The sequence below is a fragment of the Apodemus sylvaticus genome, chromosome 1, assembly GCF_947179515.1.
Source record: "Apodemus sylvaticus chromosome 1, mApoSyl1.1, whole genome shotgun sequence".
In the NCBI taxonomy this organism is placed as follows: Eukaryota; Metazoa; Chordata; class Mammalia; order Rodentia; family Muridae; genus Apodemus; species Apodemus sylvaticus.
Window position 1 is genome coordinate 199,336,574 of NC_067472.1, and position 23,712 is coordinate 199,360,285.

Below are 23,712 nucleotides of genomic sequence, written 5' to 3' on the forward strand. Positions count from 1 at the left end.
CCCACTGTCTAGTGTTGAAAATTACTCAGTATGTTCTCTTTAAAATCCATCTTCGAATTCTTTCCAGTTGACTTTATCTTTTGGCAAATTTAAGCTTTTGCTTAAATTTTGGTAAATTTAAGCTTTTGCATAACCTTTTCCTTTATGGAAAATTTTGCTTAAATTTACCAAAAGGTAAATACAGTAAAGTATTCCAAGGCTGCTTTGTGTTGCTGTGGTATTTCCATGTCAAACCACTTTTCTTCTATTAGAATGGACTTAGGGGTCAGCTATTTCTCTTTTGGGTGAACATATGAGGCATTTGTTGTGTATTTTTCACTGTCAGATACAAATGGTGCTAGAAGGGGAAAAGGCAGAGCATGATTTGACTTGCTTCAGATATAAAGCAACGTGGACACAGGGCAGGGGAAGAACTGTGTTCTCAAAATGTGGCCTTTGTTAAGCAATGAACTTCTACTTGACTTAACTATACCACTTTCATCTTCAAAGCAAAATCAAGGATTTGTGGATATTTCCCCTGCTCCCTTTGTCCCCACACATGCATCATGTTCCTTGTTATCATTGTCTCCAACTGAGTAGTGTGATGATGACAACTAAAAATAAAACCACATTGACAGGCTGTTTTCACCGTGATAAGATTTTTAATGGCTTCACTTTATATGCATAGCAAACAGAGATTTGTGACTGAACAATAACTCTCCATCTTAAAATCCCACAGTCCATCATCTATACTCTGTTATCTATAGTCAGAGCATCTTCAACTTGAATCCCAGAAAAATAAGCTTTAAATTTAAACAAAAACTTGTAATGAATAGTCAACCTCTTCTTCTCTTGACCAAAAGAAAGGAGGGAAAGTCCTTTCCAAGAATAATTAGTATTATTCTTCCTTCTCTCCCCAACAAACTTTCATTGTTGTCACCATCATCATCATCATTATCATCATCAACATCATCATCATCATCATCATCATCCAATAAATCTCACCATTATATACAATATTTCCAAACATGGTCTTTGTTGTAATTTGGGGTGAGTGAACACCACCTTTTTCCAAACATCTCCCCATCCTCTGTGCACTCCCAGTAGATCATATGTCTGTACCAGAAGGGAAAGGAACATGGAGCATAGTCTGTAAAAGGAAGAGTCAGAGGGATGAAGAACACTTTCTTCTTTTCAGCATACACACACACACACACACACACACACACACACACCTTTGCACAATATTCTCTTGCCTAGTCCATGTAGCTTATGAAAATAAGGTTGCTACTACCTTGCAATTTGTTTCTACTTGATGTTCTACTAGGAGTTTTCTTATCAAGATGGTGGAATAAAAAACACCTCTAATACATCTTTAATTCTATGTGATTTTGATATTGTCAGAAATTACACATCTTGGGGACTTAGAAGACAGTTCAGTATCTAAAATCTTCATGGTGCAAGGATGAGGACCCAATTTCAGATAACTAGGATCCAAATAAAAATCCAGGTATAGTATTACATTCCTCCAATCTCAACTCTAGGGGAAGGTAGAGAGAAGTAAATCCCCTGGGCTTTCTGAACAGGTAGTTTCACCAAGTCAGCAACCTTCAAGTTTAATGAGAGACCCTATCTACAAAAATAAATAATAATAAAAAGGTAAAGAGTAATAGGAGATACATGACATTGACCTCTGGCCTCCACACACTCACAGGTACACACCCACACTTATAACATATATATTCACTCAACAGCAACAAAGAAGTTGTGTGCCTCTCATTTCACAACAGAATTTGCTCTGGATTCTGAGTTCTTATCTATCACACCAAATGGTCCCCAAGACAAAAGATGCCCCTCCCGTCTGTGAGTCAAGCACTTACCTGAAAGAGCACAGTACTTCCAGTAACCTTGAAAAGTCTTGTTCAAAGAACACCACTTGTGTTTCAGATTGAAATTGACACAGTCATAGAATATTTCACTTTTATACCAGAATGGAAAGACACATACACCATCTAAAAGAAAAACATTATTTATCTGAGTGTGTTAGTAGAGTGTTTCTTAAATGAATTGCTGCTGCCCTAAATGAGACATCTATGTCAACACACACACGACACATTTCATAAAGAGGGTAGAAAGAATGTAATGTCAGAAGGATGGAAAGGAAAGTTGTGGCATGCCGTCTTCTAGACATGGCATGGGCATTGCAGCTGTCATGAGCTGCCTAGCATGAAGCCATCATGTCAGTCAACATTCCAGTGTGTAGCGCTAATTGCCAAAATGAGTTGATTTTTGCAAATAATTAGTTGCCAAAATGAAAAAAGTGAAGAAGACATGGAAGGAAGAAAGGAGTGTTACAAGTGTGAGAAGGGGGATGAAGTGTTGGAGATGGATGTGATCAAAAAACATTGTTTCCATATGTGAAATTGACAAATATAAACCATTTTACAACACATTTTTAATTAAAATAGAATTACACCACACCTCCCCTTTCTTTAAATATATTAGATTTTTTTTTTTAAACTATTCTGTTTTAAACTTTTAAGTAAGTTCTTTCAGGGGCAAAGAGATTGCTCAGTGGTTAGAGCACATATTTTTATTACAGAGGATCCATGTTCAGTTCTAAGTACCCCAGTATGACAACTCACAATTTCCTGTAACTCAGACTCCAGGGAGGATTCTATCCACAGGGACTCCGCAGGCATTTGAACTCACATGAGCACACCCAAATACAGAGACAAGCACACACATAACTAAAAACTAAATGCAGCTCCTCTTAGAAGGTGAGTTATTCCTCAGAATCCCTTACTTTAGAAATTAAAGCCACTATTAGAACTGTGAGCACCATTGTGAAAAAACAGGCAAGGGTCTAGGGTTTCTATTGCTATGAAGGGATACCATGAACGTGATAAGGGATGCCATGAACATTTCATTGGGCTTATAGCTTCATAGGCTTAATCCATAATTGCCACGGAGCCAGAATGGCAACATGCAGGTAGACATGGTGCTGGAGAAGGAGCTGAGAGTTCTACATCTGAATTGGCAAGCAGCAGGAACTGAGCTTGAGCTTCTGTGACCTCCTCAAATAAGGGCACACCTACTCAAACAAGGCCACAGCTCCTAATAGTACCAATCTCTATGAGCCTATGGAAGTTGTTTTTATTCAAACCACCACAAACTAGATCCCAAAAATATTACTTATTTGACTCCATGTAGGTCAATACCATATTTTTCATATTGAAACATATATAATATGGTTAGACAGCTGATTATAAAACAATGTTTTTCTATTTCAGTACAGTTTTCCTCACAATATCCCAAATTATTATTAGCTGATTTTCTATATGAATTTTTATATCGGTCATTGCCTATTAGAATGGCAGAAATTTAAAAGTATAAATTTTTAGTTCTGGTAAGAATTCATGGGAGCATATTTCAATCTTTAATCTGTTTAAAATGAATATATGCAATGTTTTATGAAAAAAGAGAAAAATTACTGGAAACAAAATCAATAAGTTCACATTTTTATGGAATCAGAAGACAACACACAGGGACTGAAGAAATGGTTCAGTGCTTAAGAGCACTAGCTGCTCTTCATAAGGACCTGGATTCAGTTTTCAGCACCTATATGTCTTCTTACAACCATTTGTAAATTCAGTTCCATGGAATTTGGTGCCTTCTTCTGGCCTCTAATGACAATAGGCATTCATGTGGTGAGTGGACATATAGTCAGGCAAAACACCCATATACGTAAAATTAAAATAAAGAAAAACATGTAAAGAGAAAGAACATACTAATAATGAAAATTTTCTGATCAACTTACCTTCTGTCTCTGGATTTCTAATTATAGACTCTGAAAAATTAAAATTTAAGCAAAGTTCATTTCTTAGTCTTAATCATAGACTTTAAACCAGACTCTTTTGGAAAATGTCCTTTAGAGATATGTTAATCTGAGATTATGTCAAAGAAGAGACACCATGACCACAGCAACTCTTAATTGGGGATGGCTTACAGTTTCAGACGTTTAGTCCATTATCATCATGATGGGAAGCATGGTATCACATAGGCAGACATGACACTAGAGAAGGAGCTAAGAGTTCTACATTTTGATCCACAAACAGCAAAAGACTGTATCACACTGGGTGTGGCTTCAACAAAGGAGACCTCAGCGACCACCCCCACAGTGACACACTTCTTTCAGCAAGGCCACAGCTACCCAGATAATGTCACACCTCCTAATAATGCCACCCACTGTGGGCCAAACATTCAAACACATGAATCTATGGGAGGCATACCTATTCAAACCACCATAGATATCATACATATTCTGTTTCTAAATCTAGTTTTATGCTCCTGAAATGATTTACTTTATAGAAATCCTACATCCTTTTTCACTGCTAGGGACTGAACCCAGGCCTTGTGGATGTGGCAAGTACCTAGCACCATGCTTCCTCACTGGGGAAATTTTTGACTTATCCTATACATTTCTTAATGGCTTCATTCCAAAGTACATCATCCCTGTAAAACAGAGTAGTACTTCATATTTTATCAATGTCTGAATGGCTCTTAACATTAATTATCCAGAAAAAGTATTTATAATACATTTATTTTATATCATCAACAAAGCCAGGTTCAAATATAATTTTACCATCTTTACTAGTAGCCTATTAATTATCAGTTTATAGGTTATGTCTCTTTTATAATATCATATAACCTATATCAGCTTATAGGTTATGTCTCTTTTAATATCATATATATTAGAGGTACCCTGCTGGAGACACATTTTCCTTCCAGCCCATAATTTAACTCAGGGCACAGTTGGCACTTTAGACCCCTTCCCACCCACAGACAACTTGACTCCCAGGAAGTCCATCACAACCAGGCTAACAGGAGGGAGAGGATCCAGTCAAAAACAATGAGGTCAGTTAACACCTGAGATACTAGATGGTGAGAGGCAAGCACAAAAACATAAGCAACAAAACCCAATGCCACTTGGCAATATCAGAACCCAGTTCTCCCACCACAGGAAACATATAGACCCCAACAAACATGAAAGGCAATATTCTGATCTAAAAACTCATCTCATGAAGATGATAAGACAATCTTAAGGATGACATCAATAGCTCCCTTAAAGAAATACAGAAGAACACAGCTAAATAGGCAGAAGCCTCTAAGAAATACAGAAAACACAATCAAACAGGTGAAGGAATCGAATAAAACTGTTAAGGTTCTAAAAATGGAAATAAACAATAAAGAAATCACAAAGGAAATCAACACTGGAGATGGAAAAACTAGGAAGGAAATCAACACTGAAGATGGAAAAACTAGGAAGGAAATCAGGAGTTTCAGATGCAGACAACATCAAAAGAATACAAGAGATAAAAAAGAGAATCTCGGGTGCACAAGATCCTGACACAGCCTTCAAAAAAAGCTTCTAACCAAAAAATCCAGAAATTCAGGATACAATGAAAAGACCAAACCTAAAAATAATAAGCATACAAGAGAGTGAATATTCCCAATTCAAAGGGCTAGGAAACATCTTCAAAAAATCATAGAACCTAATCTAAAGAAAGAGATGTTCATAAAATTACAAGAAGCCCACAGAACACCAAATAGATTGGACTAGAAGAAAATTTTGTCCATCACATAATAATCAAAACAGTAAATAAATAGAACAAAGAAATAATATTGAAAGTTGCAAGAGAAAAGGGCAAGTAATATATAAAAGAAGACATATAAAAATTACAGAAGATTTCTCAACAGAGACTCTAAAAGCCAGAAGATTGTAGACAAAGTTTATGCAAATCCTAAGAGAATACAAATGCCAACCTAGGCTACTCTACCCAACAAAACTCTCAATCACCACAGATGGAGAAATAAAGATATTCCATGACAGACCCACAGAGGATAAGAGAAGGAAAACTCCAACACAGGGAGGGAAATTACACCCAAGAAAAACAACAAAATTAGTTTCACAACAAACCCAAAAGGAGAGAACCACACAAACTTAATATAACCTTTAAAAACAAAAATAACAGGAACCAAGAATTGTTGCTCTTTAATATCTCTCAACATCAGAAGAGTCAGATCCCCAATAAAAAGACATAAGCTGATCAGCCACTGCCTGCCCAGTTCTTTCCAACCAGGTAGACCCGTGCCGGTTCTGCCATGGGGAATACCCCATTTCCTGATACTTTCTAGAGATCCAGCTGCACCGGGGCATATTTTTTTTTTGTTTTTGTTTTTGTTTTTTTGTTTTTTGTTTTCAAGACAGGGTTTCTCTGTATAGCCCTGGCTGTCCTGGAACTCACTCTGTAGACCAGGCTGGCCTCAAACTCAGAAATCCACCTGCCTCTGCCTCCCAGAGTGCTGGGATTACAGGCGTGCACCACCACCGCCCGGCAGGCAGTGGGGCATTTGACCCTTGCCAAGTCTGCCACAGGGAAGAACCCATCTCCTGATACTTCCTGGAGGACCAGCTGTATGCAGGGCATTTGAGAGAAAAGTAATCCCAGTAGTACAGATTCACAGACCTGCAGGACAGAGAAGTCACAGTCAGACACAGCAAGAACAGCTAACACCTGAGATAACTAGATGGACAAAGGCAAATACAAGATCATTACCAACAGTAACCACGGCAACATGGTACCATCAGAAGCCAGTTCTCCCACAACAGCAAATCCAGGATACTCCATCACATCAGCAAAGCAAGAGCTGGATGTAAAATCACATCTCATGATGCTGTTAGAGGACTTCAAGAAGGACATAAATAAATCCCTTAAAGAAATACAGGAGAACATGGGTCAATGGGTAGAAAACCTTAAAGCGGAAACACGAAACTTCCTTAAAGAAATATGGGAGAACATGGGTCAAAAGACAGAATCCCCTTAAAGAGGAAACACGAAAATCACTTAAAGTAACACTGGAAAATGTGGGTCAATAGGTAGAAGCCCTTAAAGAGGAAACACAAAAATCCCTTAAAGAATTTCAGGAAAACACAAACAAACAAGTAAAGGAACAGAACAAAACTATCCAGGATCTAAAAATGGAAGTAGAAACAATAAAAAAAAAATCACAAAGGGAGACATCTCTGGAGATAGAAAGCCTTGGAAAGAATTCAGGAGTCATAGATGCAAGCATCAACAACAGAATACAAGAGATAGAAGAAAGAATCTCAGGTGCTGAAGATATCATAGAAAACATTGACTCAACAGTCAAAGAAAATGCAAAATGCAAAAAGCTTGTAACCTAACACATCCAGGAAATCCAGGACACAATGAGAAGACCAAGCCTAAGGATTATAGGTATAGAAGAGAGCGAGGATTTACATCTCAAAGGGCCAGTAAATATCTTCAACAAAATTATAGATGAAACTTCCCTAAAGAAAGAGATGCTCACAAACACACAAAAAGCCTACAAACTTTTTGCACAAAAACTCCAAACAGACTGGAACTGAGAAGAAATCCCTCCTGTCACATAATAATCAAAACACCAAATGTGCTAAACAAAGAAAGAATATTAAAAGAAGTAAGGGGAAAAGGTCAAGAAACATATAAAGGTAGACCTATCAGAATTACACCAGACTTCTCATCAGAAACTATGAAAGCTAGAAGATCCTGGGCAGATGTCATGCAGACCATAAGAGAACAAAAATGTAAGCTCAAACTACTATACCCAGCAAAACTTTCAATTTCCATAGATGGAGAAAACAAGACATTCCATGACAAAAGCAAATTTACACAATATCTTCCCAGAAATCCAGCTCTACAAAGGATAATGGGTGGAAAATACCAACACAAGGTGGGAAACCACACTGTAGAAAAAGGAATAAAATAATCCTTCAACAAACCCAATAGAAGATAGCTACACAAACAATTTCACCTTTAACAAATAAGATAACAGTAAGCAACAATCACTTTTCCTTAATATCTCTTAATATCAATGGTCTCAATTACCCAATAAAAAGACATAGACTAACAGAATAGATACATAAACAGAACCCAACACTTTGCTGCATACAAGAAGCCTACCTCAGGGACAAATGCAGTCACTACTTCAGAGTCAAAGGTTGGAAAACAATTTTCCAAGCAAATGGTCCCAAGAAACAAGCTGGAGTGGCCATTCTTACGTCAGAAAAAATTGACTTTCAACCAAAAGTTGTCAAAAAAGATAAGGCGGGATACTTCATACTGGTCCAAGGAAAAGTCTACCAAAATGAACTCTCAATTCTGAACATTTATACTCCCAATGCAAGGGCATCCACATTCATAAAAGAAACTTTACTAAAGCTCAAAACACACATTGCATCCCACACAATAATAGTGGGAGACTTCAGCACTCCACTCTCACAATGGCCAAATCATGGAAACAGAAACTAACCAGAGACATAGTAAAACTAACAGAACTTATGGACCTAATGGATCTAACAGATATTTGTAGACCATTTTACCCTAAAGCAAAAGAATATTCCTACTTCTCAGCACCTCATGGTATGTTCTCCAAAACTGACCATATAACTGGTTACAAAACAGGCCTCAACAGATACAGAAAATTTGAAATTATTCCATGTACCCTATCCGATCACCACGGCCTAAGGCCAGTCTTAAGCTCAAACAAAAACAATGGAAGACACACCTACACATGGACTTTGAACAATGCTCTACTCAATGATAGTTTGGTCAAGTAAGAAATAAAGAAAGAAATCAAAGACTTTTTAGAATTTAATGAAAATGAAGACACTTTATACAAAAACGTATGTGACACATTGAAAAGCAGTACTCAGAGGAAAGCTCATAGCTCTGAGTGACTCCAAAAAGAAAATAAAGGGAGAGCTTACACTAAGACCTTGAAAGAACACTTGAAAGCTCTGGAACAAAAACAAGCAAACACCCAAGAGGAGTAGACAGCAGAAAATGATCAAACTCAGGGCCAAAATCAACCAAATAGAATGAAAAAGATATATACAAAAAATAAACAAAACCAGGAGTTGGTTGTTTGAGAAAATCAACAAGAGAGATAAACCCTTAGCCAGATTATCCAGAGGGCACAGAGGCACTATCCAAATTAATAAAATCAGAAATGAAAAGGAGACATAACAACAGAAACTGAGAAAATTCAAAAACATCATCAGATCCTACTACAAGAGCTTATACTTAACAAATTTTAAAAATCTGGATGAAATGGACAACTTTATAGATACATACCAGGTGCCAAGGTTAAAACTGGATTAAATAAACCATCTAAATAGTCCCATATGCCCTGAGGAAATAGAGTTATTAGTAGTCTCCGCCACACTCCAAAAAAAAAAAAAAAAAAAAAAAAAAAAAAAAAATGCCCAGGAACAGATGCGTTTAGTGGGGAATTCTATCAGATCTTCAAAGAAGAGCCAATACCGATACTCTTCAAACTATTCCACAAAATAGAAATTCAAGGAACACTACCCATCTCATTCTATGAAGCCACAATAACACTTATACCTAAACCAAACAAGGAAGAACTTCAGACCAATCTCCCTCATGAACATCTATGCAAAGATACTGAACAAAATTCTGGTCAACCAAATCCAAGAATGCATCAGAACTATAATGAAGCCACGATCAGGTAGGCTTCATCCCAGGGATGCAGGAATGGTTCAATATATGGATATCCATCAATGTAACCCACTACATAAACAAACTCAAGGAAAAAAACCATATGGTCATTTCATTAGCTGCTGAAAATGCTTTTGACAAAATCTACCATCCCTTCATGATAAAAAGTCCTGGAGAGATTGGGAATCAAAGGATCAAACCTAAACATAGTGAAAGCAATATACTGCAAACTAGTAGCCAACCTCAAAGTAAATAGAGAGTAACTTGAAGCAATCCCAATTGGGGATCAGACAAGGCTGCCCACTCTCCCTATCTATTCAATACAGTACTTGAAGTCCTAGACAGAACAATCAGACAACAAAAGGAAGTCAAAGGTATACAAATTGGAAAGAAAGAAGTCAAAATATCATTATTTGCAGATGATATGATTGTATACTTACGTGACCCCAAAACTTCCACCGAAGAACTCCTAAAGCTTATAAACAACTTCAGCAAAGTGGCTGGATATAAAATTAACTCAAACAAATCTGTAGCCTTCCTTTACTCAAAGGATAAGCTGAGAACTAAATTAGGGAAATGACACACTTCACAATAGCACTAAATAATATTCCATACCTTGGTGTGACTCTAACCAAGCAAGTGAAAGATCTGTATGACAAGAACTTCAAGCCTCTGAAGAAATAAATTGAAGAAGATCTCAGAAGATGGGAAGATCTCCCATGCTCATGGATTGGCAGGATTATTATAGTAAAAATGGCCATCTTGCCAAAAGCAATCTACATATTCAATGCAATCCCCATCAAAATCCCAAATCAATTCTTCCTAGATCTAGAAAGAACAAATCTCAAATTTATCTGGAATAACAAAAAACCCAGAATGGCAAAATCTATTCTCCACAACAGAAGATCTCCTGGGGGAATCATCATCCCTGACCTCAAGCTCTACCATAGAGGATAGTGATAAAAACTGTGTGGTATTGGTATGGAGATAAGCAGGAAGATCAATGAAATAGGATTGAACACCCAGAAAAGAATCTACACATGTACGGTCACTTGATCTTTGACAAATTAGCTAAAAACATCGGGTACAAAAAAGACAGTATATTTCACAAATGGTGCTGGATCATCTGGAGGTCATCATGCAGAGAAATGCAAATCTACCCATTCTTATCTCCTTGAACAAAGCTCAAGTCCAAGTGGATCAAGGACCTACACATAAAAGCAGACTCACTGAAGCTTATAAAGGAGAGAGTGGGTAAGAATCTTGAACACATGGGCACAGGGGAAAAGTTTCTGAAGAGAACACCAATGGTGCTCTAAGATGAAGAATGGACAAATGAGACCTCATAAAACTGCAAATCTTTTGTAAGGTAAAGGACATGGCCATTAGGACAAAATGGAAACCAACAAATTTGGAAAAGATCTTTATTAATCCTACATCTAATGTATACAAAGAACTCAAGAATTTAGCTCCCAGATAGTCAAATAACCTCATTAAAAATGGGGTACAGAGCTAAACAGGGAATTCTCAACTGAGGAAACTCAAATGGCTCTAAAGCACCTAAAGAAATATTCAGCATCCTTAGTTATCAGGGAAACTTATGTGATAAACACATAAGTGACCCCAAAAGTTTTACTAGAAAACTCTTATAGCTGATAAACAATGTCAGCAAAGTGGCTGGATATAAAATTAGCTCAAACAAATAAGTAGACTTCCCATACACAAAGGATAAAAGAGGTGAGAAAGAAATTAGGGGGAAAACACCCTTTACAATAGTTACAAATAATACAAATTAGTTACAATAATACAAACTATTTTGGCAAGCAAGTGAAAGATCTGTATGACAAGAACTTCAAGTATCTGAATAAAGAAATAGGTGAAGACCTCAGAAGATGGAAAGATCTCCTATGGTCATAAATTGATAGGATTCACATAGTAAAAAATGGCCCTCTTTCTAAAATCAATCTACAGACTCAATGCAATCCCCATCAAAATCCCAACTCAATTCTTCACAGAGATAGAAAGAACAATTATCAACTTCATCTGGAACAACAACAACAACAACAACAACAAAACCCAGGATAGAAAAAGCAATTCACACCAATAAAAGAATTCGAGGAATCTCTATCCCTGATCTCAAGTTGTATTAAAGAGCAATAACTCTTTAATAAACACTGAATGATATTGGTACAGGGACATACTGGTAGATCAATGGACTAGAATTTAAAACCCGGAAATGAACTCACATACATATGGTCACTTGATTTTTGACAAAGAAGCCAAAACCTTCCAGTGGAAAAAAAGACAGCATTTTCAATAAATGGTGCTGGTGTAACTGGAAGTCTGCATGTAGAAGAATGAAATTTTTTCCATTCTTATCACCTTGTAGAAAGCTCAAGATCAACTGGATCAAGGACCTCCACATAAAACCAGACCACTGAATCTAGTAGAAAAGAACGTTTGGAAAAGCATTGAACACATCAGCACAGGAGATGTGTTGCACATTTGATATCCTGAACAGAATACCATGAGCTCAGACTCTAAGTTCAACAATTGACAAAAAGGACCTCATGAAACTTGAAAGCTTCTGTAAGGCAAAGGACACTGTCAATAGGACAAATGGCAGCCTACATATAGGGAAAATATCTTTACCACGCCTAGATCTGATAGAGGGCTAATATCCAAAATATACAAAGAACTCAAGAAGTTAGACTCCAGAAAAACCAAACAACACAATTAAAAATGAAGAATTCTCAAATGAGAAATTTTTAGTGGGCAAGAAACACCTAAAGGAATGTTTAACATCCTCAGTCATCAGGGAAATGTAAATCAAAATGATTCTGAGATTCTACCTCATACCAGTCAGAATGGCTAAGATCAAAAACTGAGGTGACAGCAGATGCTGGAGAGGATGTGGAGAAAGAGAAACACCCTTTCATTGCTGATGGAATGGCAAGCTTGTAAAACCACTTTGGAAATAAATCTGGCAGTTCCTCTGAAAATTGAAAATAGTTCTACCTGAAAATGACCTATACCACTACTGAACAGTTACCTAAAAGCTGCTGCAACATATAACAAGGACACATGCTCCACTATGATTATAGCAGCCTTATTTATAATATCTGGAAGCTAGAAACAGCCCAGATGTCTCTGAATGGAAGAATGACTACAGAAAATGTGGTACATTTACAGAATGGAATAGTACACAGCTGTTAAAAATGATGACTTCACAAACTTTGTAAGCAAATGGATAGAACTAAAAAGTATCATCTTTACTGAGGTTACCAAGACCAAAAATGACATATATGGTGTGCACTCATTGATAAGTGGATATTAGCCCAAAAGCCCAGAATACCCAAAATACAACTCATAGATCATATGAAGTTTAACAAGAAGGAAATCCAAAGTGTAGATGCATCAAACCAACTTAGAAGGTGTAACAAAATAATAATGGGAGGCAGAGGGAGGGAGGGACCTGAGTGACAGAGGGAGGGGAAGGGAAAAAGGGAGCAGGACCATGTATGTAAAGAGGCAGGAGAGAAATTCAGAGGGCCAGGACAATGAATAGAATAGAATAAGTAGCAGTGGGATGTGGGGAACTGGGGAAAACATCTGAAAATCCCAAAAGCCAGGGATGTGAAAGGCTCCCAGAACCCAGTGGGGATGACATTAGTTGAAACAGACCGGGGAGATAGAACCAGAAGAAACGACCTCCAGTAGATAGACATGGCCCCAGTGGAGAAATGGGACCATCCACCAATCTCAAAAAATTTAGCCCTTAATTACTCCTAAAGGAAATGACTCCTATCTAAAGGACAAAAATGGAGCAGATACTGAAGGAAAGGCCATCCAGAGACTACCCAACCTCAGGATCCATTCCATCTGCAGCCACCAACCCCCATCACTCACTATTGCTGATGCTAAGATGTGCTTGCATATAGAAGCCTGGTATGGCTGCCTTCTGAGAGGCTCTGCCAGTAACTAAGACAGATGCAGATACTCATTGCCAATCATTGGACTGAGCCTGGTGACCTCAATGGAAGAGTTATGGGAAGGGCTGAAGGAGCTGAAGGAGGTATTGCAACTCCATAGGAAGAACAACCGTATCAACTAACTGGACCCCTCAGAGCTCCTAGGGACTAAAGCACCAACTAAAGAGTATATGGACCTTTCCATGGCTCCTGATACGTATGTAGCAGAGGACTGCCTTATATGGCATCAGTGGGAGGGAGGCACTTGGTCCTGAGGAGCCTTGATGCCCCAGAGAATGAGGATGCTAGAAAGGTAAGGTAGGAGTGGGAGGGTGGGCAATGGAGCACCCTCTTGAGGCAAAGGAAAGGAGCCTAAGGAAGATTGGCGAGGGGAAAACAGAAAGGGGGTAAGATTTGAAATGTAAATAAATAAAATGATAAATAAATTAAAATATGTCAGAGACATAAGGAGAGCAGATTTTCCATCCACATCAGGACTGTCACACTCTTGAACTCACAGCTACTGTGACAGCATGCACAAGGCCCATGGAAATTCAAACCATAGAAAACCCTTACCTATTTTAAAGGACCTTACTTTCTCTTGAATATATACATAAAATAATATTTTTATGTATTTTAAAAGTATGTAGTATTTAATGACACCACTTACTACAACATTTTTACAACATCTAATAAAAGGTTTTTAAAAACAAACTCACCTATAGTTGGTGCATAATAATCTGAAAAACACAATTAGAAACAAATATTTATTTCAGTAAATTTAACATTTAGAATTAAAGAAACAAAAATATCTCACTAAATTTGATTGTAAAAAATTTTATTCTTAATTTGCACATTTGAACACACAGTAGTTGTGATAGCATGCACAAGACCTGTTCAAGCTCAAGCCATACAAAATTATTATATTTGAAGTTAAGTATTAAAGTATCATGGCTTGTACAAGACAAGAGAGTACCCTGAGTGACTGCAACTCTAGTCCAGTGGCCTCAGAGGTCAGTGCAAAGATGAGTTTTGGCTCTAGTGCCCAGGGTCCCATCAAAGAGTGGAGCTTCGCACAAAGACTGCAATGGCAGTTATGAAACCTGCATGAGCCTGAACTAGGTTCTTTGCATATATGTTATGGTTCTTGCCTTGGTATTTTTATGGGACTCCAAATGGGAGTGGGGAATATCTGATTGTTTCACCTGTCCAGGGAACCTTTATCCTCCTCTTGGGTTACCTCGCCTAGCCTTGACATGAGGGTTTGTATCTTATGCCATATTCAACTGATATCCTTAGAGACCTGCTTTTTCTGAAGGGAAACAGAGGATGAGTGGAGGTGCTGGGGGACAGGGAAGGCGCCGGGGAAGCAAGGGAACTGGAGGGAAGGGAAACTGCAGTTGGAATGTATTACATGAGAGAATATCATTTTTAAAATGTAGCTTTGGTCTCTCAGATCTTTGTGAGAGTTGTCTTTCCGTTGCTGATGTTCCAGTTGCTAAAGAAACTTGACTCTATACAACTGTTGTTCCAGAAGTTATTCTGGGACTGTGGCTCTAACCACAGCTCCCAGATAGTAGACAGAATTTATGGGATCTGAAATGGGTTTCCTTTCTCCAGAAAATTCCTAAACCCAAGGTGCAACTGAGGTTTTAACTCCACCTAGTCACCTTGGTGCTGAGTATCCAGCCTCACCCTTGATCCTATTGTCATATATGCATTACAGGATGATGTCAGCAATCCATTTGATTATCAGCACTGTGTTTCATCAGCACCCTAGCTGAACTGCATGCAGTTTTCCCCTAGGAAGTGTCACAGAAAACAGAACATCCCAATAGGCTCAGGAGAAGCGGAAGCCATACCAAACACTCCAACAAGTGCATAAAAGAGACAAAGTAACACAAAAAATGTAACCCTACCTCCACTTGTGATCCATTACCTACCAATAAACTCCAATATATAGTGATCTAAAGTTACATAAATTAAACAGAAATGTCTTTCAAGAGTAATTTTGGGGGTGTTCCCTAGGACTAACATGAAAATATAAGTAATGGGAGCTTTGAAACCAGAAAATATAGCTATTGAGTGTTCAGCCCTAAACGGGACATCTATATTAAGCCCCAGTCACTGAATCTAAGGAAACAATGCAGAAAAGGAAGCAGAAAAAGAGGCAAAGTATGGAGAGAAGTGTGAAATGATGTTCTCTGAACATGGCATAGATTGGCTATCACATTTGTAGCAGCTTGCAAATGATCAATAGAACCAAAGTTCCAGCATAGACAAGGGAGATGTGGGAGGTAATCTTTGTAGGCATATGCCTTACTGGGGAGCTATTGATAGCCAAAAGCTTCTAGGAGAGAGCATCATTCTATTTTGAGGGCATAGCTACTGATAGAACTCTAGGCCTACCCTGTCTGAATTGCCTACACACATGCTCACATGGGTGCCAGTAACTTTAATGGATTATTTAAAAAAGCATTTGGGTTGCAAGCAGCAGAAGACACTCAGGCCATCCTGCCTTCATGGGACAGGTGGTGGGCACCGCTATAAAGAACAAAGAGTTGATGGAGAGACTGGAAAAATAGAAAAGTGGAGCAGTAGTGGAATGCACTGCGGAAAGAGGCAGATCTGGAGATGTGACAAGATGTAGCAGCAGTGAGAACCAGACTGATGTGAGTGGACTGCATTACTATCTAACACCATGGTGATGTCTGTATCGATGCTACCTCCAAAGGCCATGTCTGGGCATATGATCCTACAGCATCAGGGTCTTTGTTGATGTCTGTGGCCCATGTTACCACAAAAGGCCATGCAAATAACTATGGTCTGCACTGACCCCTGTAGTCATGTTGATTTCCATGGACCATACTACTGCTGGGACCATAAGGATCTGAATAGCCTGAACTTCCACCTGAGTCCATAGTTATGTCTGGGTCAGTGCTGCCCTCAGGGACCATGTCTGGGTCCATGGTCTTATTAATGTGGGGGTCTGTGTTGATGTTTGTTGCCTGAAACAATACCAAAGCTCATGAGGATGTCCATGGTCTGGGCTGTTACCCAAAGCTATGTTGATGTTCAGGGGCTGTGCTTCCTCTGGGACACATGCTTGATCTGAATGGCCTGTGCTGCCACCTGAGGCCATGGTGATTTCCAGGTCCATACTGACACTGAGTTCCATTCCTGGGCCTATGGTTCTACTAAAGCCAGGTTCTTTGCTGATATCCATGACCTATGTTACCACCAAAGACCATGTGGATGCCTATGACTGTGCTGTAGCCTGAGTCCATGATGATACCTGTGGACCATATTGCTATAGGGGGTCATATTGTTGTGGTGGCCTGGGCTACCACCTGAGTCTATGGTCATGTTTGCTTCAGGTTGATGCCCAGGGCCATGTCTGCAGCCCAGGTCTGTGTTGATATTTGTGGCCAATGTTGCCACCAAAAGGCATGTGGATATTCATGGTCTGGACTGCCACCTAAATCCATGTTTATGTTCATGGGCCTTGCTGCCAATGGGGGCCATGTTGATGTGAATGCCCTGCACAGTCACCTGAGGCCATGGTGATTTGTGCAGTTTAGGCTGCCTCTAAGGGCCTTGTATGTATCTGTGGACCTACTTCAGGCTAGGGCAATGTTCATGGTCTATATTGTCACCAGAAATCATGTGGAAATTCATAGCCCATGTTCCTGCTGACTGTAAAGACCAAGAAAGCTACTTCTGAAGTTATATTGATCACTATAGATGCATAGTTGAGAAAGATGGACATGGAAGGCTTCTATGACAACCTGTAACCCATCCAAAACCACCAACACCCCCAAATAAAGTAAAAGCCCTAACATTAAGCCACTGAAGCTATTAAAGTGTGATAAGAGTTCTGAAGTTAGCTCTCCACAATTGATATGTTCTAGTTTGGGATGTGGAAGGAGAAAAACTCAAACTTTCTCTTTAAGGGATAGGCTACTAGCAGTGAGTATAAGAATAACACAAATAGGACTTTTGTTCTAGCGGGGTTACAAGGGGGAGAGCTGACATGGAAGGACTGGGGAATGAGTGTGATAGGATGCATGACATAAAATTCCAAAAAAATCAGTAAAAGTATTATGCTATCAACGAGAGGGGAGGCCCTTGGTCCTGTGAAGGTTTGACATCCCAGCATAGGGAAATGCTAAGGTAGCCAAGCAGGAGTGGGTGGGGGGAGCAACATCATAGAAGTAGGTGGGAGGGGGAAAGGAATAAGAGGGCTTATGCAGGGGAAACTGGGAATGGGGATAACATTTGAAATTTAAATAAATAAAATAACAAATAATAAAAAAGAAAAAATGTTGTAAATAGGACATGGTGGAGTAAATTGAAGGGGGAAATAAGAAGATACATATATCCTTATTAGGTATATATACATATACATATATGTATATACATTATTGTATGTTTATATGTATGTGTGAAATTCTTAAGAATAAAGAATCTTTAAAAAAAAAGAAATAGAAGGAGAGGTTGCCATTTGCCAGCTATTGGTTATATATTTTATTCCCAAAATAATAATTTCGATCCTGGAAAGAGATCACTCAAACCAACACTCTTTGAAATGTTTCCAGCCCTCACATCTCCCTATCCAGGACATGATCATAAATAGTTTCAGCATGTACCACTCAAGGCCTGTCTCTTCTGTCGGCCCACTCGCTTGTTCAATCATTGATAGAAGATATTTATGATGTTTAATTTTAAACCTGCCATGATATCACTGCCAAATGCTAATTAAGATTTGATGATTTTCATAATTGGATTTCTCTGAAAGCAAAATGCCTCTAACTTCTGATCATATTCTCTCATCTTCAGATTGGCTATTGCAGTAATAGGATCATTACAACCTATACTGTCTAAAGTAAGCACCACAAGAAGCCTTAACTATGCACTTCAGTAGCTCAAAAAAATGGCCCAGAGGCACTTGCCACCAAGTCAAGTCTGAAGCACAACCCACTTATATCCAAAGCACCCACATAGCAAAAAGAAGAGCCTGGATCCTTACAAGTTGTTCTCTGACCACCATATAAGCACTGTGATGAGAACCCCCCCCCAAAAAAAAAACACAACACAAAACAAAAACTGATGTGACACCTGGCGATAGCTCAGTGTTTAAGAGCTCTTCCTGCTCTTGCAGAAGACTTGGATTCAGTTTTCAGGACCCACATGGCAACTCACAACCATGTGTAATTCCAGTTCCAGGGACTATCGGCCATCCTCCAAGGTCACCAGGCATGCACATGGTATTTATATATGCATGAAGGCAAAACACTCATACATATAAAATAAATCTTTTGGTGAAAAGGCACTGATGGTAGCCTTTGTAACTCTAGGAAAAAATGTTCATGAACTGTTCATAAACAAGCAACAGCTGGATGACCAAAAGTGAAATATCACTGCATCATTCTAAATACAGGATAGAATTTCCAGGATCCATGGGATCTCACTTTATATAGCAGAGATGATGATGATGATATATGGAGGGATAAAATGGCCAATACTTCAAAAGGCCAGATGCTGAAAGTAGAAAGGTCTTAGGAACATTTTAAATAGCTTCTTGTATTATGTACTGTGTGTAGTGTACATGGTAATAGCGAGAACTGGACCAGAAAGATGGCTCAGGGGATAAAAGTGCTTGCTGACAAACTCTGATGACCTCAGTTTGGTTAGCAAAGTCTATATGGTAGAAAGACAGAACAGACTCCCGCAAGTTTTTCTTCGATGTCTATGTGCACACTATGATCAAGTAGATATGCACGTAAACAAATAAATATTATTTAAATTTCTCAAATAAAAACATGCAACCATGTCAAAAGTGTTACCTTTCATTAATCATAAAAAAGGAATTCCAGTTGATAGAAAAGAGGTTATACAAAGAGAATCTTCTCTTTCTCTGTTTTCTCTTTCACTGTTAAATACTTATCCATTCGAGCTTTTAATTGTTTTTAGATGAGAAGACATGCTGAGGAGTACTTAACTGAGTATATACTCTCAACCACTCCATACAATGCAGTTTTCACAGATCTTCAAATACTCACAACACTAAGGAACCAGAATGCAATCCTTCCTTAAATAGCCATTTCAGAGTCACTCAAGACAACACAACTTTGATAAGGAAATGAAATGAGCTTTCCAAAACCAAGTCTCCTTTTCTTCTTATGTAGGCATTTCAAACATCAAAATTAAGAGAGAGCTTGTTCTGTGGTGTGATTTCTGTCAGGAGAATTCCCCAATTTGCATTCTCATTCTTTTCTCCCCTTTCAGTTTTATCTTTCTAGGTTTGGGCCTTTTGGAGGATCCTATCTTCTAGAGAACATTCCTTTTCATTTATTACAACACATGAAATCAGGGTGGTATCTCCCAGACAGGAAATCTCAGAGTTTGTTACATATGGCAATGAGGTACTGAACTGCTTCATCAAAATCCCACCCCCAGTCATACTCACTTCATCCCTTACCTTCTACTTGAAAGCTGAAAAGGGTGTGAAGAGGGCAGATCAAAACCAACAGAAAACCTGCCGGCTGGGCCATGCTTTTTCAGTCAGGTTGGTAAATGTAGCTCACTCTGAAAATCTTGCAGGCCTGGCATCCAGTCACAGCCTCTGTCTCATCCTTGTCACGTCATCTCTCCCCTCCTCCCTGCTCTTCCCACTCATTTATCTCTCCGGAGCTAGACCAGGTCTGTTACCTTTTCTTATCCTTTTGTACTGAAAATGCCTACTTGGCTTCCTATCTCCCTTTTCTTTCCTCTCTTCTTCTTCCAACTCTTATTTCTCCTCCTCCTTCTTATTCCTTCTTCCTCCACATCTACCCCACTCACTCATCTCTAACTCTAGTTCATCTTGTCATCTACAACCATCTTCCCCTGATCCCTTTAATCTCCCCCTATATTTTCTCCCCTTCTCCATTTCCCCTCCCTCTTCTTTCCATTCCCCTCTTTCAACTTCCTCTACTGCTCATTCTGTTTCCCAGTCTCACCCTCCACCTTTTTCTATCCATTATATTTCCTTCTCTCCAGACTACAAAACTAAGCCTCTAGCCTTGCAATTGAATATATAAATAAAAAGAAAAACTTCACATTAATGGCACTAAGTATAAACAAAGAGATCCAAGGTGTTCCCAGGAAGGTAATCACCTGGGTCATATAGGGAGTCACGAGTAAAAGGATACCTTAATCCATCTTCATAAAACAGAGTTGAGGAATATGTTATAGAAACCCAGGAAAGCTTCTTTCTCCAGAGTCCTATGACTTAATAGATTGGTAGAAGAGTGTCTGAATGGCTCTCTGAGTTGTATTCTTTTCATGCTGCATAAAGCATTTACTAAAATGAGTTTACCTCCAAATGAAACAGAAACATTTCTCAGCGAGACTATTTTACCTCTTCCTCCTGGAAACTCCACAGATCCTATGGTCTACTATCAGCTGCCAGTCACCCATTGGGTACTAGGAACATTATGTCCCAGGAGGTACCATCACCCACAAGTGCAGGGGAAATATGTAGACAAAATTCTGACACCTGTGCCTGCCAACAGCAGTGGGTGCAGGCTGGATAGTTGTCTTGTAGAAACCATTGTTGACTTTCTAGCCAGGATGATGGCAGTCTGTGAGATTGTGATGCTGTAAAGAGTTTCAGGGGACTCTGCTCTGAAGTCTTATCTCTCATGAGTTCAGTTGTTTTTCCAATGAAAGATGAAGAAAAATGAAAAAACACAAATGACACAAAGTCAAGGTTAGGTCTGAGAGTTTATCCTTTTACAAGCCTCTTTGTAAAATCTTTGGTGGTTGGTTGGTTGGTTGCTTGCTTGCTTGCTTGCTTGCTTGCTTGCTTGCTTGGTTAATTAGTTTTTTTTAAAATATCACTTTTGGGTTTGATGAAGGATGTGGAGAAAGAGGAACACTCCTCTACTGCTGGTGGGGTTGCAAACTGGTACAACCACTCTGGAAATCAGTCTGGCGGTTCCTCAGAAAACTGGGCACCTCACTTCCAGAGGATCCTGCTATATCACTCCTGGGCATATACCCAGAGGATTCCTGGGCATGTAATAAGGACACGTGTTCCACTATGTTCATAGCAGCCCTATTTGTAGTAGGCAGAAGCTGGAAAGAACCCAGGTATCTCTCAACGGAAGTATGGATGCAAAAAATGTGGTATATCTACACAATGGAGTACTATTCAGCCATTAGAAACAATGAATTTATGAAATTCGTAGACAAATGGATGGAGCTGGAGAACATCATACTAAGTGAGGTAACCCAGTCTCAAAAGATCAATCATGGTATGCACTCACTGATAAGTGGATATTAGCTCAGAAAGTTGGAATACCCAAGACATAATCCACATATTAAATGAGGTACAAGAATGGAGGAGTGGCCCCTGGTTCTGGTAAGACTCAGTGTAGTAGTATAGGGAAAAACCAGAACAGGGAAGTGGGACGGGGTGGATGGGAGAACAGGAGGAGGGAAGGGGGCTTATGTGACTTTTCAGGGAGTGGGGGGCCTGAAAAGGGAAAATCATTTGAAATGTAAATAAAAAATATATCGAATAAAAAAAGATAATTAAATTTAAAAAAAAGAAATTCTATTTTATTAGATATTAGAATGGCTACTACAGCTTTCTTCTTGGTTCTGTTGGCTTAGAAGCTTTTTTCTCAGCCAGTTACTCTGAGGTAATGTCTGTCTTTAATGCTGAAGTTTGTTTCTTGTATGAGGCAGAATGATAGATGCTGTTTTCACATCCTGCCTTTTTTATTGGGGAATTGAGACCATTGATGTCAAGATATTTTAATGTTCAGTGATTGTTAATTTGTTATCTTGATGTTGGAAGTTTTGATGTTTTCTGTGTGTGTGTGTGTGTGTGTGTGTGTGTGTGTGTGTGTGTGTGAGAGAGAGAGAGAGAGAGAGAGAGAGAGAGAGAGAGAGAGAGAGACAAAGAGAGAGAGAGACAAAGAGAGAGAGAGAGACAGAGAGAAATAGAGAAAGAGAGAGAAAGGTGGTGGGCAGGGGAGGGAGAAACAGAGGCAGAGAGAGACAGAGACAGAGCATGCTTCCCTTATTTTGCTGGTATGGAATTATTTCCTGTCTTTTCTCGGATGTAGTTATCCTCCTTGTCTTGGCTTGGAGTTTTCCTTCTGGTATTTTCTGTAGGGCAGGTTTTGAGGGTAGATACTGTTTGAATTTAGATTTGCCTTGAAATATCTTGTTTTCTCCATCTCAGGTGACTGAGAGTTTTGCTGGGTGTAGTAGTCTAGATTGTCATCTGTGGATTTAAAGCTTGCACAATATCTGTCCAGGCCCTTATAGCTTTTAGAGTCTCTGTTGAGAATTTGAGTGAAATCTGATAAGTCTGTCTTTGTATGTCAGCTGACCCTTTCCCCTTGCCATTTTTAATATTATTTCTTTGTTCTGTTGGTTTTGTGTTTTTATTATGTGACAGGAGCACTTTGTTTCTGGTTCAGTCTAATTGGTGTTCCGTAAGCTTCTTGTATGTTTATAGGCATCTCTTTCTTTATATTGGGAAAGTTTTCTTCTCTATTGTGGAAATCATATTTTCTCTTCCTTGTAGCTGGGACTCTTCACCTTCTTCTATTCCTATTATTCTTAGGTTAGGTCTTTTCATGGTATTCCAGATTTACCAGATGTTCTATATCAGGAATTTTTTAAATTTGATATTATCTTTGATTAACGTATCAATTTCTTTTAGTTTATCTCTACACCTGAGATTCTCTCTTCCATCTCTTGTATTCTGTTGGTGATGTTTTCATTTATTGTTCCTGCTCTGTTCCACAGGTTTATCCATCTTCAGGATTCCCTAAATTAATGTTTTCTTTATTACTTCTATTCATTTTCAGGCCTTGAACAGTTTTATTCAGTTCCTTTTCCAGTTTAATTGTATTTTCCTATATTTCTTTAAGGAATTGTTTTCCTCTTAAATTTCCTCTATGCGCTTGATTGTATTTTCCTGAATTTATGTAAGGGATTTATTTATTTACTCTTTAAAGACCTCTATCATCTTTATAAGATGGTATTTAAGGTCATTTTCTTGTGTTTTAGTTATTTTCAGATATCCAGGACTTGCTGTAGTGGGGTAGTTGTGCTTTGGTGTTGTTATACTGCCCTAGATTTTGTTTATGTTCTTTCCCAAGCCTTTAGCC

The 23,712-nt window shown here is 38.7% G+C and overlaps 1 protein-coding gene across 1 annotated transcript; it reads right to left on the minus strand.

Annotated features, from left to right (window-relative positions):
- Positions 1 to 986: 986 nt before the first annotated feature.
- Bsph1 (binder of sperm protein homolog 1) lies at positions 987 to 16,506 on the minus strand. The gene is made up of 4 exons (XM_052165412.1): positions 16,374 to 16,506; positions 3,800 to 3,829; positions 1,860 to 1,991; positions 987 to 1,129 (listed from the first exon to the last, which is right to left on the minus strand). The coding sequence occupies exons 1-4, from the start codon at positions 16,504 to 16,506 to the stop codon at positions 987 to 989; spliced, it is 438 nt and encodes a 145-aa protein (XP_052021372.1).
- Between the last annotated feature and the right edge of the window lie 7,206 nt (positions 16,507 to 23,712).